The sequence below is a fragment of the Camponotus vicinus genome, unplaced genomic scaffold (assembly GCF_025532165.1).
Source record: "Camponotus vicinus isolate PSW18456_S1 unplaced genomic scaffold, iyCamVici1.0 SCAF_14, whole genome shotgun sequence".
In the NCBI taxonomy this organism is placed as follows: domain Eukaryota; kingdom Metazoa; phylum Arthropoda; class Insecta; order Hymenoptera; family Formicidae; genus Camponotus; species Camponotus vicinus.
The window spans coordinates 9,886,128-9,899,596 of NW_028141950.1; the positions used below are offsets into that span (position 1 = coordinate 9,886,128).

At 33.1% G+C, this 13,469-nt stretch overlaps 1 protein-coding gene and 1 long non-coding RNA gene across 2 annotated transcripts; both read left to right on the forward strand.

The window, feature by feature from the left end:
• Window positions 1-1,674: 1,674 nt before the first annotated feature.
• On the forward strand, window positions 1,675-3,015 carry LOC145965678 (uncharacterized protein F54H12.2-like). Its single transcript, XM_083089327.1, has 2 exons — window positions 1,675-2,572; window positions 2,753-3,015. Exons 1-2 carry the CDS (start codon window positions 1,675-1,677, stop codon window positions 3,013-3,015), a joined length of 1,161 nt encoding a protein of 386 aa, XP_082945453.1.
• A 5,992-nt stretch (window positions 3,016-9,007) lies between these two features.
• On the forward strand, window positions 9,008-10,500 carry LOC145965705 (uncharacterized). Its single transcript, XR_014436780.1, has 3 exons — window positions 9,008-9,082; window positions 9,717-9,860; window positions 10,413-10,500. It is a non-coding gene; the product is annotated as an uncharacterized LOC145965705 (long non-coding RNA).
• The last annotated feature ends 2,969 nt before the right edge of the window (window positions 10,501-13,469 follow it).

A 13,469-nucleotide genomic window follows, 5' to 3' on the forward strand; every position in this document is an offset into this window, starting at 1 on the left:
GGGGATATCCTTCTAAATTCGATTCTTGGATATCAGCCTCGAGTTTAATATCAAAATGAGAGGGGAAGAATTTCACATAATCCTCCCGAGTAATAGTAGCATGCGCTACTTTCCGAAAAATAAAACAACGTGTTTCACCACCGAATTACCTCAGCGTATAGACTTAAGCGGTCGTTGGGAAGTAGCGCTCACGGAGATCCAGTTTCCGTGTAGCTTTTTACATATACGCCCTGGAGAAGGAACAATAAAATTTATCGATATTAATAAGAGCATCGATGCGTTTTCTCATGCGGATGTCGAAGTATCACCAGGCGTTTATTCGAGCGTACACGATATTATAGAGACAATGAATGACGCGTGCAAACCCGTAAAAGCCCATGTCGTTTGGGAATTAAAAGCTGGTGGTAAAGTTGTTATGAGACTTTCCTGCAAAGAGAGGAAATGCGATATGGAACATCATGTGCATTTTTCCGACAAGCTTTGTCGTATGCTCGGTTTTGATTCACGCTGTGGAAGTTCGAACGATCTACTACCGATCTACTACAATCCTGACATTCCTCCTTCTTCGAGCATTGCTTTTCCAAAATTTCCTTTTGTACTCACGGGTGACGACTATATAATAGCCGACATACCAGGTAGTTTGTTGCGAGGTATTCCAGACAAACTTTTCGTCTACTGCGACATTTGCGAACCTTATATTACGGGCGATGTACAATCGCCTCTTCTTCGAATAGTCGCGCACGATGCACGTAACGATTATCCGTTTGCATCCACTCAGATAAAGCATTTTTCGCCCGCGCAATACATCGCGCTGCGGCGAACGAGTTTCCGTACGATCGAAATAGATATAAGAGATCAGCTGGGGAAGAGCATACCATTCGAATTCGGAACGTTGACGGTAACTTTGCATTTTAGGTGTATCGATTAGATATTATAAAATACACGGAATCCGCGAAAGAGAAAAACGCATTTGACCGTTCATTATTATTATTATTATTAATGGACTATTACTCGGTATATCGCGACGAATTACAGAACGGAGGCGGTCGCGGCGGCGGAATCCCGCGAGTTTTCGTCGGATCGCCCTATCAGCGCGGTCACGGAATCGGCAGTTTTCTCGGGGGATTATTCAGACGCATACTACCATATTTAGGTAAAGCCGCGCGAGCTGTGGGAAAAGAAGCTTTACGGGCTGGCGTTAATGTAATCGAAGACGTCGAAAACAATACGCCATTTAAGGTAGCGGCCAAACACCGTTTTGAAGAATCGCGAGACAAACTCAAGAGAAAAGCCAAAGAAAAAATAAGTAGTCTAATGAAGGGTTCGGGATATAAGTCTGATGCGAAAATGCATGTAGCTCAGTTCCCTTTTGTCGGGCTTGATAATCACATCGCACGATCCGCAATAACATCGGCTCGCAAGCGACGACGGACGAGTAAGAAAATCAAAGCGGTTGGGAAAAAAAGAACGAGTACAAAAGCGCAGAGAAATAAAAAGAAGAAGAAAAGTCGTACGGTTGTGAAAAAAAGACTTAAGACGTCTGCGAAACGACGTAAAATCGGTAAAAAACGTACCGTATCCGATATATTTTCTTAAGCGGTTATATTCGGAGCATTCTAATTTAACGACGGTGGCGAGCGACGGACGACAGCGAGCAATTTGCGATAAAGAAATATGTCTTTTCTTCACACGCATTCGAGCGAGTGTTTAAAGAGCGAACTAGATCTCTTCTCTCTACCACCTACGCAAACTAGCATCGAAAATTCGCAATGGATTCATTACAAACCCGTGACCTCTCTCTCGGACGACTCGCCGATAGAATTCGTCATCCCCGGACACGGAGAAGAATATTTAGATCTCACGCACACCATGCTGAGTCTTCGTCTACGTGTAGAAACAAACGCCGATTCCGCGAGACAGGCTTCAGGAACAAGCGCCGAAAGAATAGCCGTAGGCCCTGTAAATCATTTGCTTCATTCTATCTTCAATCAAATCGACGTGTATTTCAATCAAAAGCTCGTGTCGCCTCCAAACAACGCTTACGCGTACCGAGCGTACATAGAGGCGTTGTTAAATTATTCTTCACCCGCAAAAACTTCCCATCTAACTTCCTGTCTATGGGACATGAATGCACCCGGACACATGGACGATCTGTTGGAAACAAATCCCGGCAATCCCGCTCTCGCGAGACGCGCTCGTTACATTTCCGGAGGAAAGGCGTTAGATCTCGTAGGACATCTCCATTGCGACGTTTTCAATCAAGACAAATTTTTAATTAACGGTGTAGAAGTACGGTTGAGATTCGTTCGTTCGAAAGATTCGTTCTGCCTCATGGAAAGTAGCGGAACATCGAAAATTCACATTCTCGACGCTACCTTGCTCGTTAGAAGGGCGAAAATAAGCTCGGGTTTGTTACTCGCGCATGCTAGAATGATGAGTAAAGTTACAGCCAAGTATCCGCTCACGAGAGTCGAGGTTAAAACATTCACGATTCATAGCGGCGTTATGGGTGAATCGTTAGATAATGTAATACTCGGTCAATTACCGAAGCGAGTAATAGTCGGTTTCGTTAGTAATAAAGCGTTTAACGGTGACAGAAAATTAAATCCGTTTAATTTCAAGAACTACGGAATAAATTTCTTCTCGCTGTACGTCGATGGCACGCAAATCCCCAGTAGGCCTTTGCAACCAGCTTTCTCCGAGGAGGAACCGCTTTACATCGAAGCTTATCAAACGCTTTTCTCGGGAACAGGTATTCATTTTTTGAACGAGGGAAATTCTATAAGCAGAGACGACTATTTCAAAGGATATACTTTATTCGCTTTTGATCTTACTCCCGATCTATCCGCTAATTGCGCTGGACATTGGAATCTCGTCAAACATGGTAGTTTACGATTAGAAGTGCGATTCGTAAGAGCACTTTCCGAGACGATTAATTGTATTATCTATGCCGAATTCGATAATGTCATAGAAATCGACTCGTCTCGTCAGGTCATCGTCGATTTTTCGGGGTAAATTTTTTATAGACGCTTAAAATTGTTCCCCCTCTACTTCGCTCAAAACTCCGACATCAGTGCGCAACGTTTCGAAAAATATTCAGTTTCGTTGGAGACACGCTCGGCGTCGTTGTTTTACATAGAGCCTCGCGTCGAATCACATAAGTTTTTTTCGTAAGATGGATATAGTCGTCGATATTCAGGGTTTCCGCGATGCGAAGAAAAAGTTTATCCCTAAGGAGGTTGCTGTTGTAGCGATTAACGCTCCAATCGTCGATCATTGGATTATGATACCGACGCATTCGTTTGCCGAATTACCTGAAAAAATAAGACAAGAAAACAACTGGCTCACGCGAAATCATCACGGCATTGAATGGTTCGATGGCGAAACTAATCCGAAATATTTTACATCGCAACTGCGGCAAATTACAAGATGCGTGCGTCACATTTATGTTAGAGGAAACGAGAAAGCGAGTTATTTGAGGAATCTACTTTCTAGAAATATATATAATTTGGAAGGCATCTCACCGGCATTCAAAAATCTGACGGTAGAAGAAGAGTGCGGACATCACGGATTTCGAAAATTCGGAATTTTTCATTGTGCATTACGCAACGCTTACAAATTAAAAAGCTGGATTGTTGCGCAAAATAATTTCAACAACGACGGAGACAGCATTACTCAAACGACTTGCAGTTCTCCCGAAATTTTGATAGTAAGCGACGACGACGACGACGATGAAAATGAAAATATTAAAGCACAATCAAATAATAAAATAGAGAAGAAAAATCTGCAAAAAATCGAACGTGCGGCTATTAACCGCCCCGCGCAAACAGAAAATCGGTTAGCTGTACAACCCGAAAACAAGCCACCAAAAGAAATTATTCAAATAATACCGCTTGTTCGCTCGTCTTCGCTGCAAACAAATGGACTCTCGCGAAATTCTGCAAGCATTGCGTCAGCTAGATGTCAAACATGTGGGAGTCTATCCTGCCGACAGATTGCCGATGGCGTGGACGAGGTCGACGGCCATCGTCGCTAATACGGACAATCATAATCGCCCTGGAGAACACTGGATCGCTTTCTTCCTCGACGAAGACGGTACAGGGACATACTTCGATAGCTACGGAATACCGCCCTTGTATCCGGGTTTTTTCCTACGTCTCCGGCGAAATTCCAACATTTATCGATGGAATACCGAACAACTACAAGGGCTTTTCTCTCAAACCTGCGGACTCTACAGTTGTGTATTTTTATATTATATGTGCAGCGGTTACAATCTCGATGGATTTCTTAGTCTTTTTTCCGAAAATTGCAAATATAACGATCATTTAATCGTAGAATTATTTCATAAAATTTTTCTTCGCGAAAAAAAACATGAAAAATATAATGTTAATTAATAGCGAGTTTAATTGTAAGAAGATATAAAAAAAATTTTTGCGAAGTACTACGAATTGTATGCGGGTATATTAATAAATGTGAAAATTTTTTATCTTAATTCGTGTTTAATACTTTTAACTTTTCCCTTCTTCCTTTATAACACCCCCGCCTCGCGTTCAATCATCCGCATGTTCATCTTTTTACCTCTGTAGTGCAATGTAGTCTAATTATAATAATTATAATAATTATAATAATTATTGTCTCCTACTGAGATGCTTTGTCTCTTTTTCCGATAAAGTGCGTCATGAACCGTTCGAGCGGAGGGGGCTTGTTTCGATATTCCATAGCGGGCCCCGAGACGGAGTGGGGAGGTAAGGATTGTTTCCTCGAGACATATACCGCCGGCTACCCTCCGAAAATCGGTAGGTGGGGGGGGGTTCGTTCTGCCAAGACGTAGCGAGAGCGACTAAGGGCTAGGTAACGGGAATTTGACTCGGAACCCTATACAGGTGGGCCAGGGCTGGAGTGGGAGGAGGATTGCTTCTTCGAGTCTAGTACCGCGGAGGTAGGGAAATAAAAATTTGATAAATCGGCGACACAGCCGGCGTCGACCAATCGCAGCTCTGGGCCACTATGGTGCGAGCCAATCAAACTCTGGACCACTATGGTGCAAGCCAATCAAACTCTGGGCCACTATGGTGCAAGCCAATCAAAATCGAGACTTCGGGAGGTGGGGCATTGTTTCCACCAATCAGAACGCCTCCCTCCACTTCACCTGGCCACGCCCACGGCGCCAGGGGCCGAGTGGTGGGGGTTTGTTTTGACGCACCATAGTGGCCCATATCTACTGCTTTTAATTGATGTTTTCGAGCGTTTAATTCTCTATTCAAGAAAACCGGTTCTTATATAACGAGCTTTTGATAACCGGTTATCCTGACCTTCCACTTTGCAATTGATTGCAAAAATAGATCTCCACGAAATGCGCGACAATGATAATTGATACACGATTGATCATTGAATTTAAAAAAATTAAAAAAAAATAATCGAGAAGAGTCTACTTGAGATTGCGACGTAGAGAAAGTATATGATTTCTAGAGCACGATTTATTTGTCAATAAATTAAAGAGACTATGGTTTATTTTAGTTATACTGCAACAAGATGATACTCTGTGAAATAAGAGAGATAGCTTATGTATTTTACATTTGCAAATTTTATATCTTTCTCTTCTAATAAATATAATAACACTAATGATATCTCTATTTAATAATAAATAAAGTTTTCTCTACAAAATTATTTATTTCCAATTTTCTAATCTCGTTGAATTTCGACAATTTCAATTATTATTATTTCTACAATAAATTCTTGAAGTTCGCCAGTAGATAAAATAAAAAACGTAATTAAAATCGACCACACTGGCAATTTTTATTGGTGGTAAAGAATCACGCCTTGGAACGTTTCGACCATAGGTTTTGGTCCTTTTCGAGTGAACTAAATACATATTTCCATATTTTTATTTGTTGCTCTTTCATTTCAAAATCAATGTAATTTATTTTTGTTTGTAATATTGGAAATATGTTTTTTGTAGTTCACTCGAAAAGGACCAAAACCTATGGTCGAAACGTTCCAAGGCGTGATTCTTTACCACCAATAAAAATTGCTCGTGTGGTCGATTTTAATTACGTTTTTTATTATTATTTCTATTATTATTATTATTATTATTATTGTTATTATTATTCTAATATTTATATTATTATTATTTATATTATTATTATTATTATTATTGTTTCTTTCCAGGTGTCCTTTATACCAATGTCCGGTAGGAAAGCAAATCGGTTATCGCGACGTGGATCCCAGCAAGCCTTACCTAGAGTGCTGCGAAGGACCAATTTGTAAAGAGGAAGGATCCTAAGGAAATTCTTATACATGATAAAATCCTCTTTTATATCAAATATTTTCCTAAACTAAAAATGTCGCTCTTGTAAACTTAAAAAGATATAAGATCGCCTGTTTTCTGTTATTGAAATTTCGAATTCCGCAAAGATAAATAAAAAACATTAGCATTAACTCAACTAAACCATTGTCCGAATTCTCGTTTCCTCGTGAAATTTCGCGAAATTGACGAGAAGTTACAACGTTTTTCAAAAATACAAAGTAAAATAAAATAAAATTCTTATCTCAAAAAAAAAGAGATATTTACTTATAAACAGATAAATTCTAGTTTTTAATCAACTCAATTGGAGAGTGCTCAAATTTACATTTTCTCTAATTGTCTTCCATTATCTATTTATAAAATGTAAAATATAAAATGTGTAAGTTTGTGTTGAAATTAATTATTATTAATTTTCGGTAATTTATAAAATAATACATTTAGTAATATATGTTGTATAGTAATAATTAATTTCAGAGAATTGATTTTTAAAAATCAATATCAAAACATGGTACTTTTTACTACAGATTCGAATTGTACGTGAAAAAATAAAAAACTTTTGTATCAAACGTTTTTTCTCAAAGTGCCTCTGTTAATCTTAAAATTGACCTTGAAAATAATTGTGATGAAATATCAATTTGTCAATTTATTATATATTATATATATATATATATATATATATATATATATATATATATATATATATATATATATACATATACAGGGTGAACCATTTTAAGTTACCCACCCCAATAACTTTTTTATTTTTGAATGTACAACAAAATGTTTCAAATAAAAGTTGCTTGACTTCGAGGGGGACAGAAGATGGTGGCAAAAATTTGACCTTGGATAATCACTTGAAGGTCACATAAAAGTCACCTTCAATTTCTTAAATCGAACCTACTATTTTTCATTGCATATTCTTGTAGCTTATCTCGAGAGCTTTCCAAAACACTATAATTAAGTACCTTTTCGTTAAGTACCTTTTGAGTTATGAGGCTTGAAATCATTTCTTAATTTTACATAAACCGTAAAATATTTTGTAAAATATTCATTTTTCGATTATCTTACCTTAATACTTTTACGTACAAAATAATGAAAGGAATCAATTGGTGTAAAGAAACACATAATAGTTTCGAAAAAAAAAAATGTAATTTGCAATTAACAATTACATTTTTTCTTTCGAAACAATTATGTGTTTTCTTTACACCAATTGATTCCTCTCATTATTTTGTACGTAAAAGTATTAAGGTATAATATATATATATATATATATATATATATATATATATATATATATATAGTGTTACGTCCCTGATGTTCGTGATCGTCAAGTCGGCATTGCAAACGATGAACATCTGGTTGTCAAGGGTTGTTAATAGGAGAAGTACAGCTGAGTCGAGAGATAGCTGTCAAGCTATCCGGACGCGTTTCCATATACGAGCCATTATTGTGTTATTAATCCGTTGTGTTATTAATATGTTGTTCGTGTGTGTTCTATGTTCGCATTAAAGTTTTTGTGTGTTTTCTAAAAGTGTTTATTTATTTAACGATCCGCGACAGCCGTTCTCTTTGGTGCGCGTCTTCGATATATCTCGAAGTCTTCGTCCCGGACGTAACAATATATATATATATATATATATAAATTAATATCAGTTCGCGATTAGCACATCAGAATTAGTAGAGTGAGAAAAATAACTAATTGAGGATTCAACGGAAACCGATTGAGTGCAGACGTTTACGAAAAATGCAAATTATGTTTGGAACAATTTTATGTGTTTTATTGAAAGGTTTAGTACTGACACACACAAAGGCAACTATCACTTTTATACCGAAAAATTATACCCCTTTAAACAATTACACATTTGTCCAGATTTAAATTTCACGCAGGTAAGAGATATTTTACGCTTGATTAAGAAACAATTGAATGTTATTGCAGTTAGTAGTGTAACTAAAAATGAATGATAATAAATTATATATTCTACCTATAATAAGATAAGATAAAATAAAACAATTCAATATGAAAGAAAAAAGTATGTACGATGTTGTAAAAAAAAGATGGATAAAGTTTCGAAATTTTCATTACAAATGGATGTTATATAGTATATTAAATTTAATTAAAACGGTATTTTAAAATTTGACTGTATTATTTTGTCTCTCTCACTCTCTCTCTCTTTCTCTCTCTTTCTATATATATATATATATATATATATATATATATATATATATATATATATAATTATTATTTCTAAACATAACAATTTTTAAAATTAATGAAGTTTTCTGTCTACTATCTGCTACATTAATATATACATACGACAGCACTTCAACAGATTTTTATGTTATTCTTTTTCAATTTTTGAAATTTCTTTATTTTCCTAGATATATATAATAATATTTATTGATATATAGTAAGTTTTATACTAATGTAGATTTTATTTTATGAAATTAATTTAGAAATTTAGCATCATTTCTTTGTGTTAAGGATAATTATATAACGGAACAGAGCAACTAAATATCGAGATAGAAAATCTGTCTATTAAAAAAATCATTCATCAAACATTCTTCAAGTTGTATCTATTAACCCTAATATCGACAATATATTCAATAACAATCGCTAGAATTTATATTAATTTTCATTGTACATATATCCATTTATATACAATTATATCCACATTTTTTTATGGAGGCATTATCGGTTTATACTATCGGCTTATATTATCATTTCCAGGATTTGTTTGTGTTAAAAATATAACGGCATTCGAGAAAAAACTTGACAAGGTAATAAATAAAAGAATTTATATAATTCTATGACTAATATTTAATAACAGTAAAGAAACAATATTTTTAACCTTTTTATTCTTGAAGTACAAACATTAATAAAACTTTAGTAATATCGGCAAATTTTTGAAAAGAAATATGTGTTACGGTAAAATTGCGAAGAGTTAACTAACCTATCGTGAGAAAGAATCAAATCGTTACACAAAATTGTTTTAATAATTGCAAAGAGGTACACTTTCGCTTGTACTACTTGATAAAAGCTGTTATGAATCCTCGTTGACTCTCGTTAACCTATTGATTGATTTTATTTTTGACATGAGTTATGTTTGATATACAAGAAGTCTTAAAAAAAATAGTTTTAAAAAGTTATGTTTAAAGTAGCATCAAAAAGTTATGTTTGATATACAAGATGTCTTAAAAAAAATTAATAAAAAATAAATTTTACGATATGAATAAAACTACATCACATTCAATTTATATCATTTAGGAATGGTATATGTCAAACCGGTATTATTAAGCAAATAAGAAACGAATGGCAATTTTCGTTTTCAATTTTATAATTTATCATTAAAAGCACCAGAAACAACCGCTTCGATACTCACTTAATTCTTTTCGTATATTACACTTTATGAAGGATATTTCAATGTCCGAGAAAAGTGATCATCATGTACTAAATTTCAAATCTGACCGGAGTCATTCTGATAGTATACTGTGAGAAATGAGCGAGAAGTCGATGAAGTTACACTTGCCAATATTTCTATCACCCCAAAATCTATCGGTAAGTTGCAAAAAAATGAATAAAATATTAATAACAAAATCTATGACGAAAAAGTGTAAATATAATTTAAATTCAAGAGAGAGTGGAAATCAAATCTAAAAATATCTTCCAGTAATGAGAAGAATATAAATTCTAATTCCGTCCAAAAAAGAAATAGAAAATCATAATATAAACATAACATTGTACATAAAAATTGTCATAATTTAAGGTAAAGTCAATTTTATTAATTTGATACTCTGTTTTAAAGCAGTCGCAAATATTATACTTCTGATTTATTAAGCTATAGGAATTTTTTGAAAAGTACTTGTCACTTTATTAAAAGTTATTTATTCGTTTTTGCCATGAATTAACGATTACTTTTAAATGACGCAAAAACATTCTTATATTATTTTTTTAAAGGTCAATACTGTGCTAATTTCCATATTTTGTAGTTTACATTTATTTTTTCTCTTTCCTTTATTTTCACATTAAATTGTTCTTTCTGATTTACTGAGATAATCCACTTAATCTTACATATAATTATGTTAATATGTACGATCTTAAAATCTCTAGAAAGCAGTTTGAACAAGCCAACATCTCTCAGAGCATTTGTACAATTCGACAGTCAATTCATAGAAAAAGTAAACGACATTTTTGTGACATTGAGGTAAGGAATCTGAATTCTCAGTTTGTGTTCTTTCATTTTTCTCTCTTTTTCTTAAATTCAACGACATAAATATATCAAAATGTTAATTCTGTTATAATTTTGTTAAATATAAAATGGCTGAAATTTTATTTTTTTACAGATGGAACCAACCTGAATTTACCGAAATAATACAAGAGTACCAAGTGCAGTGTTTTTTCTTCGAGAATTTTAAAGAAACCTGCGACGATAAAAATATCACAGCTACAAAATTGGAGCACACGGTGCACAATCTATTATCTAACACGACATATTATTTTCGAGTACGTGCGCATACTAAAATTGTTGCTAGTCCTTACACGGATTTAATCGATGTGTCGACTACACATGAAAATCCAATACCTAAATTATTATTCACAACGGACGAAGGTATCCTCATATTGGACGTGGATTTAAACATTACTAATTTAATCGTAATGTCAAAGTACGTATACTGATAAAAAAAATAGTTATAATTATCATAAATTATTTTTAACACTAACTATAAAGTTAAAGTTATTATTATTATGCCCAAGTTTATTATTATCAACATTATAGCAGTAATAACTATAAAATTAGAAATCTCAACTATAATTTTTTACTATACAATTATAGTTCCTTTTTTTCAGATCAGTAATAGAATATTGCTCCTTTCTTTCAGATCAGTAAGAGATGCCGCTTATTTGATACAAGACAATAGAATTTATTGGATTGACGAAAAAGACCTAATGACATTGAAGATTAATGAAAATAATATCACAAAAATAGCTAGCTTTAATTATTATCTAAATAATCTCCACATTGACTGGGTAGTAAGAAATCTATATTTCATCTATGGAAAGCCATTCTGCTTTTATATTGTAAAGTTCGACTTAACAATGTGGGAAAATGATATAATTAAATTTGATGAGATTTTCAAAGTACATTTTGAACATATTGGTATCAATTTAAATGTATCACCGTCAATGGGGTACGTTTACTACCGTTCACCTGAAAAAATAATTTTCCATTAAAGATTCATGCAAATTTGTAATTTTTCTATAATTTTACGTGGTTTTATAATTAAGATCATAAGTAAAAAAAAATAATAAGTTATTATATAATAATAAGAATTTCGAATTTTCACTACATATAAGTTTCTGTGGTAATTATTTAGCTTAGGGGAGCTACCTCGGATAACCTTGATCTTGACATATGTTGTCAAGGTCACTGTCCTGAGTAACATTCAAAAGGTTTTAACCGGCGCTCATTGTTTATTTAAAAGTTATTAACAAAAGAATTTCACAATTTTGATGCTTTTTATCTCCTTAAAGTTATTAACAAAAAAATTTCACAATTTTAATGTTTTAATGCTTTTTACTAAAGAATTTCACAATTTTAATGCTTTTTATCTATAATTTCACAATTTTAATGCTTTTTATCGAAAATTTTGATTTGAGAAAAAGAATTTTAAGCAAAAAATAAAGCCGCTGAAAAACTCTACAAAAAAGATTATATGCATTTTTCCCATAAACCTACTATTTTAGCTGTTATATAAAAAAATAATAATTTTAAATATATTTAATACAATTTAAATTTATATAGAATTTAATACGCGCGTGTGTGTGTGTGTGTGTGTGTGTGTGTGTGTACACATACATTTGCGTACACTATCGATATTTTTAAATTGTATTAAATGTATTTAAAATAAAGAATAGTAATTTTAGGAAGTAGCATAAATATTTATTTATTGTAATTTATAATTCATTTATATTTTCATTAATAGGATACATAGCAGCCATTATTCGAAAGAAAGCATCTAATCGGTTTTCATCATCGAATGTCTTTTTGAAAATAAATTCCGGTAAATAATGATTAAAGTGATCCTCCAAGTGAAAAAAAAGGATATAACCTTTTTTGTAGAGTTCTTCAGCGGCTTTATTTTTTGCTTAAAATTTTTTTTCTCAAATCAATATTTTCGGAGATAAAAAGCATTAAAATTGTGAAATTCTTTTGTTAATGACTTTTAAATAAACAACGAGCGCCGGCTAAAACCTTTTGAATGTTACTCAGGACAATGACCTTGACAACATATGTCAAGGTTAAGGTTATCCGAGGTGGCTCCCCTAAGCTAAATAATTACCCTTATATATGTCTCAACGAAACTTAATTCTCAAACTGCATGTTTCGCGTAATTTATTCATTTAACCAATTAGAATTATATAGTAACAGATATTTAAAATAATAAATTATTATTTTGATATGAAATCGATTTTTACGAGCAGAGATTATTTCTTTAATATTTATAGATATTTATAGAGTCGAATATAATATGTCTGCGACGTTTTACCGTTCGATCTATTTCAATCATTTAAATATAATTCGGATTGTGAGAACGCGCAGTAAAACAATCGAATCGTTGATCTAAACAATTAACATATTAAAGGGTCCAAGATACATCAATCTTTTAATAAATAACCATATAATTAAAAAATTTATATAATTTAAAAAATACTTGTATAATACTTTAATATATTCCACGTATATATGTTAAAGTACGTAAAATATTTCGATGACGAACAGACAATAACACCGACCTTGAGTGCGTAAACAATAGCGGGCTAATGTTTATATGTCATAATCTCAAAAATTGTTTCAATAAAAGAATAATAATAACACGGTTTTCGGTCTTTCGGACTAATTTTTTCGGTTCTATTATTATTCGCGCGACGACACTCAAAAAGTAAATTAGTGATGGAAGACACTTCGTTAAATTCCTTTTCTAGATTTTCGTGATTAATATCGAAAAATTGTTTGCTGTATTAAAATACGTAAAATATAATATAATATAATATAAATATAATATTCAGAACTGAACGGAATCTTAAGACGTGATCTAAGATCATACTTAAAATGAATTTAAATATAAGAATATGAATATCAGTGTATGTTACTGCCGGTATAGCTCT